We start from the raw sequence: 24938 nt of genomic DNA on the forward strand, positions 1-24938 counted from the left end.
AGGGCAGCCAGGCTTTGCCAAGCACCCAGCAGCCTGTGGGTGCCAAAAAGCAGCTCTGGGAACAGCTGCCAGCCCAGGGGTGGCAGATTTGGGCTCAGCTGCACAAACTGGAGTGCTGCTTTCCAGCAGGAATGAAGTCAGCAATAACCACACCACCCTCTCCTGGAGGGGAGAGCTCTGGCAGCTCCCTGTGCTCAGGGAGTGACTCCTGCACGCTGGAAGAGAAGGTTTCTGCTGGAATTCAGGACATCCCTCTGGCTGTCCTGGACTGCCCAAACCCCTGCCAGGGGGCTCAGAGACCCTGGCACAGAGCCCAAGACCCCTGTGGGTTTGATTATGACCCATGGAGCAAGTTACCAACCTAATATGAGGATCTGCAAGCCACAACAGTCCAAGTAGAATAATAATTAGTTTGTCACAGGGTGAAAAATAGATTTTTTGGGGATTTAGAATGGGGGTTCAGGGGGGCAACATGGAGGGATCTGGGTGTGTCCAGCCTTTCTCCTCCTTCTTCTTCTTCTCGGCCCCCATCTTCTGCTGTGATGGTGGCACTTTGGGATTGGTTTAGGGTAGAAGCTCACTGTCTAACATAGGTGATAGGGATTGGGAAGGAATTGTAAATATTGCACACGCAGTTTTTAGTATAAAATACAACACTGCCTCTGAGGGTGGGCAGTGTGCCTCTGTCTGTCCTGTTGAACAGACCTCTGCAGGTCAGGAGAAATAATTTTATAGATAAGAAACAATGAACAGCCTTGAGAATGAGAACTGAAGAGCTCTGACTGCTTCTTTGGCTGCTGGGCTGGGAACAGAGACTTTGTGACACATCCTGGGGTCACTGAGAGCAGCAGAGACCCCGAGAGATTGTGCCCCATTTACCCACCTGGGCAGGCTGGACAATGGGCAAGGACTGTCCTTGCTCAGGGGTGTCTGGCCCCTGCTGCAGGTCCCTGATCTGAGGGAAGCAGCCTCAGGTGGTTGTCAGGCCCCACTGATGACACCGTGGCACATCTGGCACATCTGGCACATCTGGCACTGCCATGGGCAGTGTGTGCCACCCCTGCTGTGCCCTGGCTGGATAAATGGGGTGCACAGCTCTCCCTGACAGGGAAAAAGGGTCTGGGGGCAGCAGCTCTGGGTGACAGGGCCACCCTCCCTGTGACACTGATCCCCACTGTCCCCACAGCAGCACTGCCAGGGGGAGCTGGTGTTTGTCCAGGGCTGGCAGCTGAAAAGCAGCACGGAAAAGCCCAGATAACCTGCCTGAAATACAAATATTGAAATAGATATTCTATAGCCAAACTCAAACAGGAGCTGCCTGTGCCTGAGCATCTTCCCTCCAGGCTGCCAGGGAATGCCTTTGCATCCCCCTCCACAGGGTCCCCCAGGAATCCCAGGCTCATTCCCTTCTTCCTCCTCTTCTTCCTCTTCTTCTTCTTCTTCTTCTTCTTCTTCTTCTTCTTCTTCTTCTTCTTCTTCTTCCTCTTCTTCCTCTTCTTCTTCTTCTTCTTCTTCTTCTTCTTCTTCTTCTTCTTCTTCTTCTTCTTCTTCCTCTTCTTCCTCTTCTTCTTCTTCTTCTTCTTCTTCTTCTTCTTTTTTTTTTTTTTTTTAATTTTTTTTATTTTTTTGGCTGATCTGCTGTGCCAGAGGGGTTGATGCAAACAGCTCCTGAGTGAACCCCAGTGTCCAGCTGGAGCTGCTGTGGGGCTGCCTTGGGCTGGCACCAGGAGCTGAACAGGCCTGGGAATGATCCCAAAGCAGGGTGGGAAGGTGGTGCTGGTTTATTTAGGGGAGTTCAGGCAGGAGGAAACGTTCCTGGCAGAGCCTCTGTGGGGATAGGAAGGAGAGGTGTGAGTGCCCCTTCTTCTGGGGCTTTTGAATGCCACCACACAGTGCAGGAACGCTCTGTGTGAGATGAAATCTGCTGCAGGAAGATCTTTCACAACCACTGAGCCTTACAGTGACAATAATTCGTCAGGAGAGGGTTTGGTTTTTTTAATTGTGAAAGGATTTTAGCAGTGATGAGTTCGCCCTGTGAGGGGCGAACTCTGCATTCCCAGAGGTGCAGATTGAATGCTTTTATGCCAACTTTCATCCCACCATTGATGAAACCTCCTGGGCAGTGGTGACAGAGCAGAGAATCAAGTGATTTCTGCATGGATGGATCTCTGAAACTCGGGGTAGGGAGGGAGATTCCTCCCTGAACACTCACAGTGCCATCCCTCGTTGAGTTTCCACACAGCTGCAGGAAACTGAGCACAGTTTGAGGCACATACAGAATAAAAAAGGTGGGGAAAGCCTTTAGAGTGATCGAGTCAAACCCATCTGGGTCAGGGGCTGGAAGAGGATGAGCACCCTGTCCCAGAGCTGCTCACACAGTGGGGCTCAGCGTGGGGCAGGAGGAGGTGCAGAGGGGCAGGAATGGGTGCAGAGGGGCAGGAGGGGGTGCATGCTCAGAGACATGAACCCTGCTTGGCTGCTCAGAGACATGAACCCTGCTTGGCTGCTGCCTGTGCTGGGGCCTTTCTGTCCTGTGGGAAGGAAAAGAGCATCCAGCACTCTGGAGCTGACCTGGCCAGGGGCAGAGGGGGGTCTGGAAGCTGAGATTTCCCCCACAGCCTTTGGCCCCTGCTTGCCTGTGAAATGAGGGTCCTGACAGCTCCCCCTGAGGTGTCCTGTCCCTCCTGGGGCTCTCCTGGAGCTCACTGGATTCCTCCTGGATGAACTGAGCAGCAGGACTGCCCGAGATGCACCCTTGCTACTGTCCAGTGTCCAAGGGTGACCAGCCCAGGAGGCCAGAGCAGAGCTGGCCTGGAGTAAACCTTCCTCAGGTGTGGTTAGTGGGGAGAGGCATCCTTGTCACCAGCCCTGAGCTTGTGGGTGCCAAAAAGCAGCTCTGGGGGCATCTGCCAGCCAAAAAGAGCTCTGGGGGCATCTGCCAGCCAAAAAGCAGCTCTGGGGGCATCTGCTAGCCAAAAAGCAGCTCTGGGGACACCTGCCAGCCAAAAAGCAGCTCTGGGAACAGCTGCCAGCCCAGGGGTGGCAGGTTTTGGGCTCAGCTGTACAAACTGGAGTTTTCCAGCAGGAATGAAGTCAGCAATAACCACATCACCCTCTCCTGGAGGGGAGAGCTCTGGCAGCTCCCTGTGCTGCCCAGGAGAGACTCCTGCATGCTGGAGGAGAAGGTTTCACACCCATTTACCCAGCTGGGCAGGCAGGACAGCACTGTGCTGCTCCTCAGTGTACACTGAGCTGCCAAGAGCTTGTCTTGGTCAAGAAGCAATGGATTTCAGGCCAACAGGGCCAGTGTCAGAGCATCTGGCAGCCCCCTGGCCCGCGCTGCAGTGGTGCCAAAGGACAGGGACTCGCTCACACCCTGCACACTGCTCAATTCCCCCTCATGCCAGCAGCAAGGATCCCTTCAGGAGCCCTGCAGTGCCCACCAGGCTGATGTCCCCAGCCTGACTGGAGCTTTGGAACTGTCATAGACACATTTTATGGAAAATCCTTTCCTCAGGATTTTTCCTCCTGAGAAGCTGAGAGGCCTCAGGAACAAAATGTCACCAATGGTTATCTGCTGCTGTGGAATGCAACAGGTGCATCTGGGATTGGGCTCATGTGGTTGTTTCTAATTAATGGCCAATCACAGCCCAGCTGGCTTGGAGACTCTGTCCGAGCCACAAGCCTTTGTTATCATTCCTATTCTATTCTTAGCCAGCCTTCTGATGAAATCCTTTCTTCTACTCTTTTAGTACAGTTTTAATATAATATATTTGATAAAATAATAAATCAGCCTTCTGAAACATGGAGTCAGATCCTCCTCTCTCCCCTCATCCTGGGACCCCTGTGAGCACCATCACATGGAACCTTCCTGCAGCTGATGGAGACCTGCAGGCAGCAGAGGGATGGGCAGTGTCCCAGGACAGAGCCAGGCTTTGCAGTGCCCAGCCCTGCAGGTGTCCCCTGCAGGTGGCACTGAGTGCTCTGGGCTGGGGACAAGGTGCCCATGGGGCGCAGCTGGCACTGCATGGGCTGCCAGGGCTGGGCCAGCCCCAGGGATTTGGGGGTTCTGGTCTCGTGGATCTCCCCAGGGTCTGATGCAGCCAGGCTGGGCTCTGGTCCTGCTGCATCCCCACAGATGTCACCCCTGTCACCCTGTGACCATCCCAGCACGGCCACCAGTCCCAGCTGGAGCTGGAACCCTCACAGGTGCTTTGGATGGGGCCACCTGCACTCTGGGGACATTCCCCATTTTTTCCCATGTGGATTTAAACATGCCAGGAGTCCTGGCCATTTTCTTCTCTGCTCCTCCCAGGCAGCTGCCTCTGCTGATGGTGCTCTACCTAAGAGTCCACCCATCTGTGGGAGCACAGGGGACACAGCTCCCAGGAAAAGGCAGGAGTGGGGCTGCCCCATGGCCCAGAGCCCTTCCTGCAGAGCAGGATTGCTGCCCCAGCCCTGAACACTCCCTGGGTCTCCAGGGAACCCTGCTCTGCAGAGACCTGAGATGTTTTTCTGCCTGACACATCAATCCCAGCAGGGAGTTCTGCATCTCCCCCGCTACTTCAGGCTAATTAGAGACAGAAGCCAGAGAAGGTGGCAGTTTTTAACCCACTCAGTGCTGATAACCTCGCAAACAGGGCTGAGCTTTGCTGTTCTGTACCTGGTTTGTTCCAGTGTTTGATTTGGAGGAGATCCAAGAGCCATCATAGAGTTATAGAAGGGCTTGTGTTGGGAGGAACCTGATGGATCATCAAGTTCCAACCCCCTGCCATGGGCAGGGACACCCTCCACTAGACCAGAACCCCCAAATCCCCGGGGCTGGCCCAGCTCTGCCAGCCCATGCAGTGCCAGCTGTGCCCCATGGGCACCTTGTCCCCAGCCCAGAGCACTCAGTGCCACCTGCAGGGGACACCTGCAGGGCTGGGCACTGCAAAGCTCCCTGGGCAGCCCCTGCCAAGGCCTGAGCTCCCTTGCCATGGGCAAATTGCTGCTGCTGGCCAAGCTGAGCCTGCCCTGGCCCAGCCTGAGGCCGTTCCCTCTGCTCCTGTCCCTGTGCCCTGGGAGCAGGGCCTGATCCCCACCCTACCCTTCCCCAGCTCCATTGCCCTTCTCTGGGCGGTTCAAGGTTAATTGAAGGTTTAATTGCTGGGTTTGCAATTAAGACTGTTGCAGTATGTACTAATGATCCTTTCCAAACAGCAGCAATCTACCCCTGCCCAGCTGCTTCTCATCCCCAGCTCTAATCCAGGCGTGGAGAGGGAAGTCAGAGCACCAGACCCTTGGCACAGATGGAGGATGATGATGCAAGGAGGCAGATTTGGGAACCTGAACCGTGCTTGTTCAGTTCACTTGGTGCTGGGTGTCATCCTGCACCCCCTGGGCTGAGGAGAGGAGAGGAGAGGAGAGGAGAGGAGAGGAGAGGAGAGGAGAGGAGAGGAGAGGAGAGAAGAGAAGAGAAGAGAAGAGAAGAGAAGAGAAGAGAGGAGAGAAGAGAGAAGAGAAGAGAAGAGAAGAGAAGAGAAGAGAAGAGAAGAGAAGAGAAGAGAAGAGAAGAGAAGAGAAGAGAAGAGAAGAGAAGAGAAGAGAAGAGAAGAGAAGAGAAGAGAGAAGAGAATACTTGGAGGTCAGAGGAGATCTTCTAGGAGAAGCTAGGATACCAGGAGATCTCCAACTGCTACAGCCCTGTGTGTGTCCTTGTTGCCTCTATTGCCACCTCCAGTCTCCTGTGACTCCCAGTCCTCATCCCACCTCTCCCATCCTCCTTTCTCCTCCCTCCTTCCCACCAACCCTTCCCTTTCCAGTCAATGATCCCAACCCTTCCCAGCTGAGCTGGGCCAGCCCCAGCTCTGGCTCTGGCCCTGCTCACAGAGGAGATGTGGGCTGGGTGTCCCCATGGTGTGGCTGAGGTTCTCCTTCTGCTGCAGGAGAGGTGCCCTGGGCCCTCAGCACTGGACATTCCAGGGGCAAGGTGGCTGCTGTGTTCTTTGGCAGAGACAAGTGCCACGTTCCAGCATGTTCTGTTCCCCAGCAAAGCAACAGTCCACAACTGAACTTTGGAAAACAAGATGTGAGTGAGTTTTATCTGCACCCAGGAGAAATCAATCCAGCATGCCTTCCTGCTCCGAGCCTCTATTAACTCTCTGAGAAATAAATGACTAGAAAATACAATACAGCATTCCGGGGTAGTTCATTCATTTTTCTTTATTAATTTTTTTCTCAGCACAAGAGGAAAAAAAGGAACATATGGGGAATGAGCAGGAGCCATTTCTCAGTGCCATGGCCACCTGAAAAGGGTTTAGACCCATAATGCCTCTGAAAAATTCATTCACATTTCCCAAATCACATTAGGCAGGTACAGATTGTTTTCATTTTTACGGATTTTTTTACCCTTCCAAGATCTATTAAACCAGAATATGCCAAAAATGACAGGAGACAGAATTGCCTTGAAGTCCCAGATGAGAACCGTTTGCAGCTCGCCTAAATGAAAGAATTTATTTTGAAATAAATTGGGGTTTGATTTAGCAGAAAAGGTTATGCCAAGACTGAAGCTGTACCAGCACAGACTACAAAAATGAGGCTTCTTTTACTCTCAGCATTCATTGGAACTGGGGAGAAACTGCACCAAACAGCACAAACACTGCAGCACTGGGGGCCTGGCAGAGCCTTTGGTGACATCTCCCATCTAGAGATGGACAAGGACTCTGAGCTCTGGGAGCTGGCCTCTGTCCTGGAGAGCCAGACCATGGGGAATGGCTGAGGGAGCTGGGCAGGGGCTGCAGAATCCCTGAGGGAGCTGGGCAGGGGCTGCAGAATCCCTGAGGGAGCTGGGCAGGGGCTGCAGAATCCCTGAGGGAGCTGGGCAGGGGCTGGGGCTGGAGCAAAGGAGGCTCAGGGGCCCTTGTGGCTCTGCACAAGTCCCTGCCAGGAGGGCACAGCCGGGGGGGTCGGGCTCTGCTCCCAGGGCACAGGGACAGGAGCAGAGGGAACGGCCTCAGGCTGGGCCAGGGCAGGCTCAGCTTGGACAGCAGCAGCAATTTGCCCATGGCAAGGGAGCTCAGGCCTTGGCAGGGGCTGCCCAGGGAGCTTTGCAGTGCCCAGCCCTGCAGGTGTCCCCTGCAGGTGGCACTGAGTGCTCTGGGCTGGGGACAAGGTGCCCATGGGGCACAGCTGGCACTGCATGGGCTGGCAGGGCTGGGCCAGCACCAGGGATTTGGGGATTCTGGGATGCTAACGGAGACACTGGGGTTTGATGGAGTGCAGGTCAAACCAGGGCTGTGCAGCTCCCCAGAAAGGTCTGGGCAGGGCCTTGTGCCACCCCTGGGACAGCCAAACCCACAGTGACCAAAGGGGAGCTCAGCCCTGCAGCCCCTCCCTGAGGGATCTCTGTGTCTGCCCCAGTGGGAACATCCCTGATTTCACCTCGAGTGTGAAACCACAGTTCATGGTAATGAGAGCACTGAGAGGGCTCCCATCAATCCATCCACTCCTCTCCAAGTGCCCAAGGATGGTGCCGCACTCTGCTCAGTGGTGCTTGTGACAGGATGTTTCAGGAGTTCCCAGTGTGGAACACCTTTGGCTTGGCAATGAGACTTCCTTCAGCTTGGAATCATCACTGACATTTACAGCTTGCTTATTTTTTTCCCTTGAGAAGTTTTCATTTTATTGAATGCAATTACTAATTTAAATTAGTTTTACAAGTTCTACCAGTAACTCTGAGTCTGAAGTTTTTCCACAGCATCTGCTATGAGGAGGTTGAGGGGTCTTGACAGAAGGTCAAGACTTTCTGTCAAGACCTGCCCCACCCAGCAGGTCAGAACAAGACCACAGAGGTGGATGTTCTTTCTCTGAAATGCATTTCTACATCTGTAATGTCACTTTGGACAGGTGTCCTGGAATTATTTTACTTAAAGAATGATGCTATATGCAAACTTTCTGGCAAAACTTCTGGAATGTGACTGTGCCCCATGTGAAAACAAGGAATTAACTAAATCATCCCAAACCATCCTGCATTTCCTCTGCTCTGCCACAGTTAGAGGTGAGAAGGGAACCCAGAGGAGCAATGTTGGGACATCTGTGTAAGTTTGCTGAGTCACTTTTCCCTTCTTGTGGATCCTGCCAGGTTGGGCTTGGATTTAGATCATTGCAGTCATTTCTCTGTGAGTTTGGGGAGAATAGGATTGGGTTTAGATCATTGCAACCATTTCTCTGAGTTTGGTGAGAGTGAGATTGGGTTTAGATCATTGAAGCCATTTCTGAGTTTGGTGAGATTGGGACTGGGTTTAGATCATTGCAGCCATTTCTCTCTGAGTTTGGTGAGACTGGGATTGGGTTTAGATCATTGCAGCCATTTCTCTCTGAGTTTGGTGAGGGCAAACACTCTTGGGAGGAGTTTACAAGCCTGCTGGCAGCACCTCAGAGCACACGCAGAGGACAGTCTGGCACCAAAGGCTCTAAGTGTAAAATGAGGTGAGCCAGGGTGAGGGCACGGGGCAGCAGCTGGGCTCGGGTCACTGGGGAGCTCTGTCAGTGACGCGGATCAAGCTCAGGATCGTCCTCTGGATCTGCTTGGTCCTCACCCCATAGATGATGGGGTTGAGCACAGCGGGCACCAGGATGTAGACGTTGCCCATGATGATGTGGACCAGCGGAGCCAGGTCCTTGCCGAACCTGTGCACCACGGAGAGCCCGATCAGGGGCACGTAGAAGGCCAGCACCACGCAGATGTGGGCGACGCAGGTGCTGAACACCTTGAGGCGCTCCCTCCAGGCCGCCAGGCGCAGCACGGCCCTGAGGATGAGCAGGTAGGAGAGGCAGATGAGCACGGCGTCCAGCCCCATGACCAGCAGGATGGCGGTGAGCCCGTACACCACGCTGGGGGTGGTGTTGGCGCAGGCCAGGTTCATCACGTCCTGGTGCAGGCAGAAGGAGTGGGACAGGCGGCGGGGCCCGCAGAAGGGCAGCGGCAGGAGCAGCAGGGGCAGCGGCAGGAAGAAGAGCACGCCGCGGGCCAGGGCCAGCAGGCCCACCTTGGCCGTGGCGCGGCCGCCGAGCACGGCGGCGTGGCGCAGCGGGTGGCAGATGGCCACGTAGCGGTCGGCCGCCATGGCCAGCAGCACGGTGGACTCGGCGGCCGAGAGCGCGTGGATCAGGAACATCTGCGTGAGGCAGGCCCCGAAGCCGATGCGGCGGCTGCCCAGCCAGTAGAGGCAGAGGGTGCGCGGCACGGTGGCCGAGGCCAGCGCCAGGTCGATGGCGGCCAGCATGCACAGGAAGAGGTACATGGGCGCGTGCAGGCCCGGCTCGGCGCGCACGGCCAGCAGCACGGCGCCGTTGGCCAGCACGGCCAGCACGTAGGCCGAGCACAGCGCCGTGGCCAGCCAGGAGTGGGCTCCCTCCAGCCCCGGCAGCCCGGCCAGCAGGAAGGACGGGCTGAGCTCAGAGCTGTTGGAGAAGGGCATGGCCCCCAGGGACACTCATGCCAGGCCCGGGCGCTTCCTGCTGCGAGGGAAACACAAAGGGGATTTTTTACGAGCCCTTTCCCATGGCTCGGGATCCCACAGGGCCATTCCGGGGATTCTCAGAGCTGCCACGCTGATGGAGCAGCTCCTCTCTGGGTTTTTTACCCCGTTATGGCTCTGTGCAACAACATATGCGGTGACAAAATGCTGACATTTGAATTCAGGAATTGCCTGAATTCTCTAAAAGGCAGACCACCGTAAAATCAACCTTTTGAATAACAAACCCATCAGCTGAACTTGTTTGCTTTTCTTTTTAAAGGACAAAATTAAAATTATAACAAAGAAACCCGGCAGATTTTTAGTGCTTTCTGTAATACTTCAGTGCTGCCTGATTTTTTCCATATGTGCTGTGGTGGCCTGTCAGAAATGTGCTCAGTGAGGCTGGAGCTGGCAGTGCTGCCTCCCACGACCCAGCCCTCCCCAGAACAGCTCACAGGCACAGGAAGACATGGATCTTTCAAATGTTTTTCACATACAAATTGGATTTTCATCCAATGAAAAACATGTATGGAAAAACCAGAATATCTGTAGAAAAAAGTAATCAGATTATTTACCTTATTCTGTGTTTGTAGATTTTCCAGGAGTGCTGTGCTCCAAGGATGATGGCCTGAAGATACAGAAAAAGCTTTGCTTTAGGTACCTTTCTATTTTCAGGCAGCAAGCCAGTACCTGTGCTGAAATAAACCCACCATCCCTCCTGCCCTGGATGGGCAGCACAAGGTCAAGCTCAACCTGGACTTTCTGGTTATTCCTTTGTGCCCAATCTGCGCAAATCAACAATGCAAAGTGGCTTTATGGCAAGCTCAGCAGGTTATTAATGGAGTTATTTTATAAGTAATGTTGGGTTGGGAAACATGGGGGTTTTACTGCACATCTGTGCTGAAGGACTAAAATAGCATCAGGCTTTATTCTCCTGATGTGGGGCTTTTCCATCTCGGATGTACAACAAGGAGCACTCACATTGTAGCTTTTTATACCCGATTTACACACAGTGTGGGAGGACTGCTGCTGTCACTGTGCCCAAAATCTATTCCAGGGATGACGCTGTCAGCCAAGCACTTGGATTTAGACACAAATGGAACGAACAAGGAGCCTCAGTGATCACCAGCAGGTACTGAGGCACCTCAGCTGCCAGCCCTGACGGAATTACCTGAGTCCCACTGGAAAATCCCGCCCTCCTGATCATTTCCCTGAGGGAGTGGGGCTGTGAGACAGGCACTGAAACAACCCCTGGTGCTTCAGCTCATCTCTAATTCTCTGGCACTGATAAATGCAGTCAGGTTTCCATCAGTGGCTCAGGATTTGGGATTGCTGAGCGGGTGCTGTGAGGGCCTGGATTTCTGCAGAGATGGAGACTGCATCCATGTCTTTGAAACACCACTAAATGCAGATTCATTTTCTTAGGGGGACCCAAGCAGCACCCCAGCAGTAACTCACAGAATCACTGAGGCTGGAAATCCAGGATCATTGAGTCCAACCTTTGACCAATCCCCACCTCACTGAAGAACCATGGAATGGTTTGGGTTGGGAGGAACCTTAAAGTTCGTCCCATCCCACCCCTGCCATGGCAGGGACACCTCCCACTGTCCCCAGTGCCCAGCCTGGCCTTGGGCACTGCCAGGGATGCAGGGGCAGCCCCAGCTGCTCTGGGCACCCTGTGCCAGGGCCTGCCCACCCTGCCAGGGAACAATTCCTCATTGCCAAGATCCCATCCAGCCCTGCCCTCTGGCACTGGCAGCCATTCCCTGGGTGCTGTCCCTGCAGGCCTTGTCCCCAGTCCCTCTGCAGCTCTCCTGGAGCCCCTGCAGGCCCTGCCAGGGGCTCTGAGCTCTCCCTGGAGCTTCTCCTCTCCAGGCTGAACCAGCCCAGTTCTCCCATCTTTCTTCTCCTTCTTTCTCCTTCTCTGCCTTCTCCTTCTTCCCCTTCCTCTCCCCTCCAACCTTTATCTCTTCCTTTTTCATTGCCCCTCCACCCTGCTCTCCAGCTGTGCTGACAGATGCTGATAAATGCCCCACACTTTGCCCTCCAACTCCCCCACAAACATTTCCTTACTGTGGCAGAGGCTCCTCAGGGTTTTTGTTTCAGAGCTGTTTTGGAGAACAGCAGCAGCCAGGAAACACGGACATCCAAGGATGAACTCTGGAAGTTTTCAGAATGGGAGCAGACTCAGAATCTTCTTAGAAGTCTCAATTTCAGAATCTCCTGTGAGGATGCTGCAAGCCAGGCCTCTCCACAGCAAAGCTCTCTTCTCCTGGTTGTTGTTCTGTAAATTTTTTGTGCAAGCTCCAGTTTAGGTCAGAGGTATTTGAGCAGAGCTCTCCCCAGTGCCAGTGGGAGCTGCTCTCCAGGCTGAGCTCCTGGGGGCTGTTGGTGTCTCACCCTGGGCAGGGAGCCTGGGACACAGCGAGATAATGAGCACAACACAGAGCAGGCAGTGGCCTGGGAATCCTCCCCTCAGGAATCCTCCCTGCCCTCTTTCTGCTTTTTTATGGAGCTGTTTCCGCATCATTTTTTTCTCTCCGTTTTTTTCTCTCCAGCTACTGCACATGTGGAGCAGAACAGAAAGTTTGATCTGGGCTGGTGAAGTGCTCAGTGCCAGGCAAAACCAGGACAGTCCAGGGCTGGGATCCTGTCCTGGTGCCTTTGCAGCTTCATCCCTCCCAGGCAAACACTGACTGCTGCTGCTTCTTCTCCACCGTGCTCGACACTGGCCAAAAGGTGGTTTGAGACCAACAGAACTACAGCTCTGCCATTTGGAGAGTGAAATATTTACAGCTGGACGTGGCTCTCAGTGCTCTGGTCTGAGTGACAAGGTGGGGGATCAGTCACAGGTCTGGGAGGACTTTTCCAGCCCTGGTGGTTCTGTGATTCTGTTCTGTGATTTTGAGACACTTTGTTCTGTCTGTGGGAGCCAGGAGAACCATGAAGAGCCATGAAACCTCTGCCTGCCTGGTCAGACCCAGCCTCCAGCAGAGCAAGGAGGAGCTGGGCATGCTGTCATCTCCCACCTGAGGCTGTCCCTGGGGATCTGCTCCCATCCCTGAGGGGCACAGCCAGCACCAGCAGAGCTCAGAGGGAAGGCAGCAGCACCATGTAGGCCTGACTGTCAGTTTAGCCATTCCTACAATGTTTTTGAACTCCTCTCTTTTTTTTGCAAGAGAGCTTCCAGCCCCAGCAAACCCCCCAGCCCATCCAGAGGCACACCTGGCTCATCCAGTCCTGCTCACCTGCAGCACACCCTGAAGATTTCAGGCAACTCCAACCTCATCTTTCTGCATCTTATAGAAACAAAAAAAGGCTTCCTCAAATCTTATGACCTTTCACAAGGAGTAGATGGATTTTATTGCAGATGCTGCACATACATGACACTCAATGCAGAACAATGAATGGGACATTAATTAGACTTGGCACACTGGTAAGACTCAAAGGCTTCCAAAAGAGATGCACAAGCAGCTGTTTTCTCACTGGGGATGGGCACAGCACTCTGAATGCATGGATGATGGCTGAGCACGTTTTTCAGAGGGGCTGAGAGTGCTCTGGGCCCCCCAACAAGGCCTAATGAGCAATGCTCTGTGCAGGAAGGGAGGAAAGCACCATGCCAGGGCATAACATGAAAGCTCACAGCTCTGGGCTGGGGGACAGCACCCCAGTGGATCTGCAGCTCTTTCCTCTGGCAGTGACTGCATGGATGGAGCACCAAGAGAGCAGTCCACCAGCTCTGGCTGGGAAACCAGGCCAAGAGCTCTGAACAAGGAACCAGTCCCAAAGCTCTGACAGAGAGCCCAGTGCCAGGGGTCTGACAGACAGACAGACAGCCCAGTCCCAGAGCTCTGAGAGAGAGCCCAGAGCCAGGGGTCTGACAGAGCCCAGAGCCAGAGCTCTGACAGACAGACAGACAGACAGCCCATCCCAGGGCTCTGACACACAGCCCAGTCCCAGGGGTCTGACAGAGAGCCCAGTGCCAGGGGTCTGACAGACAGAGAGTCCATCCCAGAGCTCTGACACACAGCCCATCCCAGAGCTCTGACAGACACACAGCCCAGCCCAAAGCTCTGACAGAGAGCCCAGTGCCAGGGGTCTGACAGACACACAGCCCATCCCAGAGCTCTGACAGACACACAGCCCAGCCCAAAGCTCTGACACACAGCCCAGCCCAAAGCTCTGACACACAGCACAGTCCATCAGCACCTTCTGGCAGAACCTCTGGAGGAGCAAGCTACCAGTGAGAGCCCCGCTTTCTGCACAGGGCCCTGAGCAGAGCCTCCCGGATGTGGGTGGATTTGATGCTGTAGATGACAGGGTTGAGGGCAGGGGGGATGATGAGGTAGGTGTAGGCCACCAAGGTGTTCACCAGGGGAGGAACGTTCTTCCCGAAGCGATGGATCATGGACAGCCCGATCATGGGGATGAAGAACACGAGGACAGCACAGATGTGGGACACACAGGTGTTCAGAGCCTTCAGGCACTCCTCCCTGGTGGTGAGGCTGACGACGGTTCTGAGGATGAGGATGTAGGACAGCACGATGAAGATGAAGTCCGTGCCCACCGTGGACAGGAGGATGATCATGCCGTAGAAGACGTTGACCTTTATGTCTGCGCAGGCCAGGTTCATGATGTCGGGGTGGAAGCAGAAGGAGTGGGACAGCTCGGTCCTGCCGCAGTAGGTCAGCCTCTTGAGCAGGAAGGGGATGGGCAGCAGCGAGAGCATGCCCCTGAGCACGATGGCCAGGCCTATCTTCAGCACGGTGCTCCTGGTGAGGATGGCCGGGTGCCGCAGCGGGTGCGAGATGGCCATGAAGCGGTCGAAGGCCATGGCCAGCAGCACGGAGGACTCGATGAAGGACAGGATGTGGATGAAGTACATCTGCGTGAGGCAGGCGTCGAAGCCGATGCGGCGCGCGCCGAACCAGAAGAGGCCCAGGGTGGTGGGCAGGGTGCACAGGGCCAGCCCCAGGTCCGTGAGGGCCAGCATGCACAGGAAATAGTACATGGGCTCGTGCAGGCTCGGGGTCCTCCTGACGATGAACAGGATCACGCAGTTCCCCAGCAGAGCAGAGAGGTACAGGGCACAGAAGGGGATGGAGATCCAGGGGTGAAGGGCCTCCAGGCCCGGGATGCCCATCATGAGGAAAGCTGAAGGCTGATAGAAGGAGCCATTGAATTCCCACGGGGTGCGTGAGTCATGCTCCATCCCAGCTCAGCTCTCACATGGCCTAGACCTAAAACAAACCAACACAAACCCCACACAGCTGGACTCTGTGCTGAGCAGAGGAGCTGCACATCCCTCAGCTGCCCACCAGCCTCTGCAGGGATCCCTGAGCTGGCTGGGAGCGGTGCCACACACAGCTCCTGCTCACCCATTAAACCCCAAACACAGAGCTCCTGCACACCCATTAAACCCCAAACAGACAGCTCCTGTTCATCCATTAAACCCCAAACACAGAGCTCCTGCTCACCCATTAAACCCCAAACACACAGCTCCTGCTCATCCATTAAACCCCAAACACACAGCTCCTGCTCACCCATTAAACCCCAAACACACAGCTCCTGCTCACCCATTAAACCCCAAACACACAGCTCCTGCTCATCCATTAAACCCCAAACACAGAGCTGCACTCCTGCTCACCCATTAAACCCTAAACACAGAGCTGCACTCCTGTTCACCCATTAAACCCCAAACACACAGCTCCTGTTCACCCATTAAACCCCAAACACAGAGCTGCACTCCTGTTCACCCATTAAACCCCAAACTGAAGGAAAAGGATGGATAGATTTTGTTGATAAGGAGGGGGAAAAAAAGAAATACTTGCAATGCTTCAGAATGAAAAGGAAAGCATTCCACTATTTCAGAGTCACCTCCAAATTCCAGGGTTTGAGATGCTCTGTGGAGTGAGCAAATGCCTTTTCCATGCTCATCCAACCACGGCCAAGCTGCTAAGCCAAGGCTGCTTTTTTATGCCAACTGAAGATCAAAGGGTGTGAAAATTGTGAAAGATTAACCCTGACACTTCTTATTTAGGAAATCAACACTGGAAACAAATGCAAAATTTGTTGGCACTGGCTGTGGCTGCCCAGAGAAGCTGCAGCTGCCCCATCCCTGCAAGTGTTCACTGCCAGATTGGAGCAGCTGGGCCAGTGGAAGGTCCCTGCCCGTGGCAGGGGTGGAACAGGATGGTCTTTAATGCCCCTCCCTGCCTGAACCAGCCTGGGATTCCACGATTTCCAGCAGAACAGAGAACCAGCCACTCCGACCCTCCTGCTCTCAGCTCAGAAGATGGTTCCCAGGGCAAGGTTGATTTTCAGAGGTACTCACAGCCAAGCCCTGCTCTTTTCACAGCCTTCCTGCCTGGTGGAGGGGAATAAATGAGCAAACCCCACATGGACACAGGCTCTGTGTGGGGCCTGGTGTAGGAGCATTGGGGGGTAGCACGGTCAGGATGGATGGAGATGAGAGATCCCTGCAGCCAGGGCTGGAACTTGGGGTTCATTGCAAAGGGCCTGGGGACAGGGCCCTGCTGGAGCTGCCAGACACAGCTCAGAGCAGGCCTGGGAGAAGAGAGGGGCAGAGAGGGTGAGAGAGTAAAAAGGGGTAAGAGGGCGAGGTTCCCATTCCAATACAATAAATCTTCTTCTGTGTTGAATATTCTGATTCTCACTAACCAATCCAGTACAATACACAAATCCTATAGCATTTCCATACAGCCTATAAGAATCATTACATTACCACACTGTGTTACATTTTAAACCCTACAAACTCCTCTTTGGCCCCTCTGCCAAGCTGTAGGGTCTGCTCTGACCCCTGGAGCTGTCTGCAAGCAGAGGGTGTTGTTCCATCAAAAGGGGATCACCTTCAGCTGGCCACACCGTTGTTTTCCCGTTGTTCAGTAACTGAGGGATCTCACAGCTTGCTTTCATTTCAATCTCGCTGATAGTTTCCATATTCTCACAATCTTTTGCCAGGCAATCACATTTATAAGGCTTTCCTGTTTCATCTTCCCCAACCCCTGGGATGCCTGTTGGGAACAGGCAAGCACAAGGCAAAGCACAAGGCAAAGCCCAAGATGTTCCAGGCTCAGAGCCCTGGGAGGACCCAGGGAAAGTCTCTGGGGATGAACTGGAGGGGAGGAATGTGGGGGTGTTTTACACAGGGATCCAGAGCAGAGGGGATTGGCAGCGATCTGGCAGTGTCTGCTCCAGCTCAGCAGGATGTCAGTGACACAGGTGGGGTGGAGAATGCCCGGGAATGATCCAGGAAAGAGGCGAGTCCAGCCCTGAGAAGGGAAGGTTTGTTTGAAGGGATCCTCCTCCAAGGAGGCATCAAGGAGGCTGGACTGGGATCTTCAAGGATGGGAGGCAGCAGGTGGGAGCTGAAACGAGGGAGGTTTAGACTGGATGAAATGAGAAATGTTTCCCCATCAAGCACTGGAGCAGGCTGCCCAGAGGCTGCACATCTCCATGCACAGGAGTTTTCAGGACCCAGCTGGACAGAGCCATGAGATGTCCCAGCCATGAGGCAGATGTTGGGCCAGAGATCTCCAGAATGCTCTGCAACGTGAATGATCCAATGAACCTCCGAGCCTTGGCACATCCTGTGTTTCCTGTGACAGTGCTGCAGAGGCTGGCAGGGTCCCTGAGCCCCTCAGTGACACAGTGACCCACTGGGTGGGTGGGGCAGAGCAGCAAATGGGCAAGACCAGATAATTAATGCAAAAACCGAGGTAATTAAACAAAAAAAATATTTGTGACTTCAGTGCTCCTGCACCTTCCACAGGATACAACAGTGTGCCTGGACTGTGAGCCAGAGGGTTTGCTGTAACACAGCTCATCTTTGATTACAGACAATTCTTCCATGACGTATTTATTAGGGTCCTAATATGATTTTCTTCATTAGATTCTCAGCTTGAGAGTCTAATGTGACAATAAATCCTGAAGCTTAGCAAGGACAGACATCTTCCTGCTCCAGGGAAAAGGCAGCACATAACTGATGGGACCTGGGGAAAACCCCAAATCTTTTGGCTTTCTGCAGGCAGGGCAGAGCCACGTGTTGGCATCAGAACCACCCTGCCCTGCAGCCCCACGTGCTGAAGGGACAATCTCAGCCCTTCCTCAGGGGAGCCTGGGCAGCACAGGGGGCTTGGGGCAGCTGCTGCATCCCCTGATGGCTCCACGGAGCCTGTGGAGGCACCACAGCAAACTGCCCACAGGTACCTCTGCTCCTCACTGCTGGCTCAGAGCTCCCCAAAGGCAAGAGCTGCCCCTTTCTGCCAATGCAGCAGCATCTGGAGGGTGCCCAGAGCAGCTGGGGCTGCCCCTGCATCCCTGGCAGTGCCCAAGGCCAGGCTGGGCACTGGGGACAGTGTGAGGTGACCCTGCCATGGCAGGGGTGGCTCTGGGTGCGATTTAGGGTCCCTTTCTATCCAGACCATTCCACAGTCCTGTGATCTGAGCACTGAATTAACTCAGCTGACTCCTGCAACTGGAGCCTGGGTTAAAAACCTAAAAAATCTGAGTGTGTGCAGGCCCGTGACCCCGAGCACAGCTTCTGGCAGGCATCCAGAACTCTCAAAGACACTGAGATTCAACAGTTCCTCAGGAATATGGAGGTGGAAAAAGAGACTCTTGGAGCACCAAGGAAAGAGGGGACTGCTGAGAGCTCCCTGGGCCTGTAGGAGATGCTTCACTTATAAGAAAACCTTCCCTCAAACCTGACTTTGTCCAACTCCCACCACAGTGTAGCAGTCACTCAGAAACAGGCTTTATTCACTCTGCTTCCCCCTGCACTGCTGTGGATTGTTTTGTGCCCCAACACGTTACAGATTTCACTCCCAGATGGTTTTACCCCTCCATGTCCCATGTGTGTGTCTGTAAGGGATTTGTATAAATACACACACATACAAGGTGTGAAATACATAAACAACCAGGCAGGCTTGTTCCTGTTGATGTGCATTTCTGTGTGTGCAGGTAACACACAGCTCAGCCCACAGCAGGCACGTGTCTGTCACACAATCACAGAGCCACAGAACCAGAAAAGATCTCCTGGCTGGCAGTCATGGCATGGCCACTGACCTTCCCTGTGCAGCCGAGCCCTGGGGAGCAGCCAAGCTCCCATTCCTGGAGGCTGCTGAGCTCAGGGCTGGTGTCAGCCCTGGCAGGTGGCTGCTGAGCCATCCACCACGGACAGGGGGTCCCTGCCCAGGGCTGAGGGGCTCCTGCCCCCCTGAATGTGCCCGGGTGCCTGGGAGGAGAGGCCACAGCCCCCATGGAGGGCGTGGTGCTCCTTCTCATGCCTTAAAGCCACCTCCTGATTTTTGCCTGTCTCTGACGCTCCCCAGCAACACGAAATGCTGGTGTTTTATGTCAGTGAGGGCAGGAGCAGGGCCCTGGGAGCTGGGGCTGGCTGGGGCTCAGAGCTCTGCTGCTCCCCACAGAGGAGACCTTGCTGTTCGCACAGCCCAGGCAGCCAAGTGAGGCTCAGCCAGGGGAGCAGGATCAGGGCTGGAGTTTTGGAAAACCAAAAACCAACAGACTGGGGGACCCAATCAGCAAAAACCAAAAACCATCAGCAGGGGGACCCTGGGGATGCAGCTCCCAGAGAGCCCCATTGCCTGGTGACACTGGAGGCAGGACAGGGACCATGGATGGGGCCATTCCCACAGCTGAGATGGCCCCAGGAGTGGGAGAGCAGCTGGATCTGACACCAGGACACAGCCCATGGACACCAGCACGGCTCCACAGGAGATGGCAACAGCCCCTCCCTCCACACACGCCACCCACGGCCACCACGGGGACCAGCGAGTGACACTGGGGACACGGGGACCACCAGAGTGGCACTGGGGACATGGGCACCACCAGAGTGACACTGGGGATATGGGGACCAGCAAGTGACACTGGGGACATGGGAACCACCAGAGTGACACTGGGGACATGGGCACCACCAGAGTGGCACTGGGGACATGGGCACCACCCAAGTGACACTGGGGATATGGGGACCAGCAAGTGACACTGGGGACATGGGAACCACCAGAGTGACACTGGGGCCATGGGCACCACCCAAGTGACACTGGGGACATGGGCACCACCCGAGTGACACTGGGGACATGGGGACCACCCAAGTGACACTGGGGACATGGGGACCAGTGGTGTCAGTGTGCCACCCAAGGGGCTCACGGAGCAGCACTGGGGCACAGCTCCCACCTGTGTCACTGTGCCACCCAAAGGTCTCAGGGGCACAGCTGCCACCCATATCACTGTCCCACCCAAAGGTCTCAGGGGCACAGCTGCCACCCGTGTCACTGTGCCATGGATGGGGCTCAGGGGCACAGCTGCCACCCGTGTTACTGTGCCACCAGAGGGGCTCAGGGAGGTGCCTGCACTTACCAGAGGTGCTGGGATTCTCTCGGGCCAGTGCAGGCTCAGCCGTGTCAAGGAGCAGAGGGAGATCCTGTGCCCATGTCCATGTCTGTGCCCGTGCCCGTGTCCGTGTCCCTGTCCCTGTCCCCAGGGCAGCCCTTTTAACGCCGACCCTGCCCACTCAGCCGAGCCTGAGCCGCGCTCCCGTGCGCAAACAGCGGGAGGAGTGTGTGCAGCAAATGAGCATTTCCATTTATGCTGCTCTCCCAGCAGGCAGGATTTTCTCCTGATAGTTTTTGGTGACATGTTTATGGCTCCCGGTGATTTATGGCTGGCACTGCTGCAGCCACAGCGCTGGCAATACACATAATTTTTATTGGGAGGGTAAATCTGTGGTGGAAGTCATAAATTTTGCAAGAGGAGTGCTTGCAGCATTGCTCCAAGGGAATGACAGAGGGGAAGTTCTGGCTGTCTCCCCTTGACCAGTGAGACACCAAATGCTTAATTAAAATCAGAATATATTGCACAATAAAAACAAACAGGATGTCATGAAGGCAAACACAGCCCCAGGTGTCCCCTGGGGTGGCCCAGGAGCCATTTGTGTCAAGATGTCTCGTGGCAATAAGTTTATCTTTGCCCCTGCAGCTGTAGGGTGGAAACTGAATTTAACCTCTATTTCTGTGCCTGAACCAGGCCAGGGAGAGCAAATGGGTTTGTCTCAGGTGAGGTGTCTGCAGAAAATGCAGCCTCTGGCCCTAAATGCCACCTCTGTCAACCCATCTGTGCCGGGGCACTGCCCTCCGTGGACAGCAGGAAATTCACAGAATCCCGGGATCAGTGAGACTGGAGAAGTGTCCAACACCACTGAGTCCAACCTGTGTCCAAACCCCACCTTGTCCCCAGCCCAGGGCACCAAGTGCCAGGTCCAGGACTCCCTTGGGTACCGCCAGGGATGGGGTCTTGTAAAGGTTTTCACATGGGAGGACAAGAGGATCGGCCTCAGGCTGGGCCAGGGCAGGCTCAGCTTGGACAGCAGCAGCAATTTGCCCATGGCAAGGGAGCTCAGGCCTTGGCAGGGGCTGCCCAGGGAGCTTTGCAGTGCCCAGCCCTGCAGGTGTCCCCTGCAGGTGGCACTGAGTGCTCTGGGCTGGGGACAAGGTGCCCATGGGGCACAGCTGGCACTCCATGGGAATCCCAGGGATTTGGGATTCTTGGATTCCATGACCAAGGCTCCAGCCCTTTTCCCTCCCTCCTCACATCCCTTCCCACACTCCTCTCAGCCCTGACCCCCTGAACTCTGCCCTGCAGACTCAGTTTATGGGCACTGGCTGAGCCTCAAAGCACAAACACTTCCAGCACCCGCTGCCGGTGCCAAGGGAGGCTGTGCCCACCCCAGCTGGCTCCTGGGAAAGCTCCTGTTGTTTTCCTAAAGATGGAAAACAGCTGAAAGCTGCTCACACCCTCCCTACACTCAGCAATACCTCTGGGAAAGGGAGTTCAGCAGGAAACCACCAGAGTGGCTTGGTGGGAGCACAGCAGGGAGACACCTCTGTGGGAAGCTCGGTGTGGGCAATGCCTGAGCACAGAGCAGAGGAACTGCACGATTTGGAGCTCATTGGGTAGGATCAAACAGTCTCACGCTGTGAAATGGGGTGACTAAAGCAAGCTGTGGCTGCCCCATGCCTGGCAGGGCTCCAGGCCAGGCTGGAGCATCCTGCCCCAGTGAAAGGTGCTCCTGCCCATGGCAGGGGCTGGAATGGATGGGCTTGAAGGTTCCTGTGCAGCCAAACCACGCTGGAGCTCTATTCCATTGAGTAAACTAGAGAACCCTCCATCCTGCCATGCTGCCACCAAGAGTGGCTATTAATGGCCATTTGGGAAGGTCATTTTCAGCTTATCATTCCCTTGGCAGGTGTCCCAGCATCTGGCAATCAATTCAGAGGTTTTCTGAGCAGAGCAGCACCTCAGCCACCCTGTTTCATAGAAAACAAAAAATCTCTCACCTGCAGACTTATCTGATCCTTCTGCACATCCTTTGGGATCCCACCACATCCAGCAGTGATGGGTTCCATAATTCCACTATAAGCTCATTTTAAAAGCTACTTTTTTACTTGATCAAAATCACAGAAATGTTTTCACTGGCAGTGACCTCAAATGCCAATTTATGAATATTCTTTAATATATATTTCTATATATTAAAGAAAATTTAATAAATAAATGTAATTTAATAATTTTATTTAATATATAAATATATGTTTAATTTATATTTTTAATAATTTAATACTAAATACAATTTAATAATAAATAAATTCTTTATTATATCTTTCTATATATTCTATAATATGCTGACATTTTCAGAGTGTGTTCTCCCCTTCCTGGTTCACAGGGTGTGAGTGAAGCTGAATAATGATTCCACATGGATCATCTCCTCCCCATTTTTTATCTTACAGACCCTTCCTGTGTTGCTTTATTGTCTCTGCTCAGGGCTGAAAATTCCTTTTCTGACAATCTTGATTTCTACACGAGCATCCTTAGAGTGGTTGGGCTGATAGACTGAAATGTTGTGGGTCCCTTCCCACCAAATCTTCCCCTTCCCCTTCTCTTGCCTTCCCATTTTGTCACTGTGCACAAGTCCCTGCCAGGAGGGCACAGCCGGGGGGGTCGGGCTCTGCTCCCAGGGCACAGGGACAGGAGCAGAGGGAACGGCCTCAGGCTGGGCCAGGGCAGGCTCAGCTTGGACAGCAGCAGCAATTTGCCCATGGCAAGGGAGCTCAGGCCTTGGCAGGGGCTGCCCAGGGAGCTTTGCAGTGCCCAGCCCTGCAGGTGTCCCCTGCAGGTGGCACTGAGTGCTCTGGGCTGGGGACAAGGTGCCCATGGGGCACAGCTGGCACTGCATGGGCTGCCAGGGCTGGGCCAGCACCAGGGATTTGGGGATTCTGGGATTCATCATCTTATGAATGTTTTATGACCTTTACACTGCCCATGGGTGGAATAACAGAGGGAGATGCTCCCACTCCTTTTCACACCTGCAGCTCCTGCAGAGGTGAGGGCACAGGGCAGCCCCAGGAGGGAAATGGTGACTTTAACTGGAATCAGCACAAACCCCAGGTAAAGCCAAGGGGAATCAGCCAATTCCCTGTGCTGCCATGAGCAGGATGCCATGGCCCCACAGCCCTCCTGCCCAGTGAACGAGCTCTTCTTGCAGGGGCAAACATTGACACAGTTAATGCTTGGCTGGGTCCATCAGGGAGATAACCAGCAGGGGCTCAGGAGGGCACAGGGAGTGGGGCTGCACAGGCAGCAGACTCCACTTTCAGTGCACAGGATGGAAAATCAAACAGTCCAGAGACATCTGCAAACAGCAGGCTCTGCTTGCCCGCATTGAGGGCAGAGAGGTTCAGAGGCACGGCCTGGTGTCCCTGGCTGAAAACAGAGCCCAAACCCCTGCCAGGCTGAGAGCTGTACATGGAAGGGATCCAAAGCTCTTGGACAGTGTCCAGAGGAGGGACACGAGGCTGGGGAAGGGTCAGGAGGGGCCCCCCGAGGTGCCCTGGGCAGCCCAGGCTGGAGCAGCCTGAGCTCAGAGCTCCCCGGGGCTGCAGCTCCTCCCGAGGGGCAGCGCAGGGACAGCTCCGAGCTCTGCTCTGGGACAGGGACAGCACCAGGGAGCGCCTGGGGCTGGGCCAGGCCAGCTCAGGCTGCAGAGCAGGGCAAGGTTCTTGCCCAGAGGGTGCTGGCACTGCCCAGGCTGCCCAGGGAATGGGCACGGCCCCGAGGCTGCCACAGCTCCAGGAGCCCTTGGCCAGCGCTGCCAGGGATGCCCAGGCTGGGCTTGCTGGGCTCTGGATCAATGACCCCTATGGGTCCCTTTCCACTCAGGATATTCTGGGATTCTCCCATGCTGAATAACACCTGGAATGCAATAAATTTACCCTGATGGGGAAGGGATGCCAGGCACAGCTGGGACACTCCTGCTGCTGGGGGGTACCAAGGACAGCAGGGCCCAGCCCCAGCTCCACACCAGGGACTCCTGGACAAACAAGGGTCATTCCTGAGGGGAACATTCCTCCCAGTCCTCCTCCAGCTCCCAACCCAGCACAGCTCCACGAGCATGGCTGGCAGGGCAGAGGACACAGCATTGCCTGTGGAGACACCACTGCTCTGCCAAAGCAACAAAAACGTGTCACTGAAAAGCCCACTTTAATTTCTGGAGCATTCCCAGGTGCCCAAAATGGGCCAGATGGATCCGGGGGCTTGCCAGGGACAGGGACAGCTGTGGTCTGCTCTGCAGAAGGATTTCCTTCCTAGAAAGAATTCATTTCAGGGTTTCCAGGTTTCCTGATCACATCTGGATCAAGGAGGCAGGGTTGAGGTGCATGAGCGCTGCGTGAATTTGACATTTTTCTTCACTCTGTTTCACAAAGTTTCAAGACACCAAAATTCCAGGATATAGACTCACAGATTCCCAGGCCAGTTTGGGTTGGGAAGGACCTTAAAGCCCACCCTGTTCCACCCCCTGCCATGGGCAGGGACACCTTCCACCAGACCAGGTTGCTCCAAGGCCTCTCCAGCCTGGCCTGGAACACTTCCAGGGATATAATTCTGAAAAGGTTTAGGAGAGTCCGTGTTTTGATCTCCTCAACAGATCTTATGTTCTGCAGATTGAAGTAGTTTCATTCTCATAAGGCCAAGTGTGTCCATTCTCCTTTATCACTCTGTTTTAATGGGATTTTTGGAAAATATTGCAGCAGGCGTTTCTCTAACAACGCAAGGAAATGAGGGCAGAGCTGTGAGGAGAGGCAGTAACAACATTATGCTGCAATTCTGCAATGATTTCTCCAAAATAAATCACTGGGTTGTCATCGAACTGGTCAAAATCCAATCTGGCAACCCATTATCAGATGATTCTACTTCCAGAAGGGACGGGAGAAAGATCCAGGGGAATTTATGATCAGTACATGGGCACTGTGATGCTGGGTGATCTCAGAACCCGTGCTGCTCATGGAGAGCTGGTTTGGGGCTGGTGTCACAGACCAGCTGTGCCTCTCAGGGGACCTTGTGGCTCTG

General features: G+C 54.4%; 2 protein-coding genes across 2 annotated transcripts; both read right to left on the reverse strand.

Moving 5' to 3' along the window:
• Positions 1-7062: 7062 nt before the first annotated feature.
• On the reverse strand, positions 7063-9461 carry LOC129117630 (olfactory receptor 51E2-like). Its single transcript, XM_054628395.2, has one exon. It carries the CDS (start codon positions 9459-9461, stop codon positions 8511-8513), a length of 951 nt encoding a protein of 316 aa, XP_054484370.2. The 3' UTR covers positions 7063-8510.
• Positions 9462-13686: 4225 nt separating this feature from the next.
• LOC129117226 (olfactory receptor 51G2-like) lies at positions 13687-19983 on the reverse strand. The gene is made up of 2 exons (XM_054627777.2): positions 19899-19983; positions 13687-14661 (listed from the first exon to the last, which is right to left on the reverse strand). The coding sequence occupies exon 2, from the start codon at positions 14644-14646 to the stop codon at positions 13738-13740; it is 909 nt and encodes a 302-aa protein (XP_054483752.2). The 5' UTR covers positions 14647-14661; positions 19899-19983; the 3' UTR covers positions 13687-13737.
• Positions 19984-24938: the final 4955 nt, after the last annotated feature.

The sequence above is a fragment of the Agelaius phoeniceus genome, chromosome 2 (genome assembly GCF_051311805.1).
Source record: "Agelaius phoeniceus isolate bAgePho1 chromosome 2, bAgePho1.hap1, whole genome shotgun sequence".
Lineage (NCBI taxonomy): Eukaryota > Metazoa > Chordata > Aves > Passeriformes > Icteridae > Agelaius > Agelaius phoeniceus.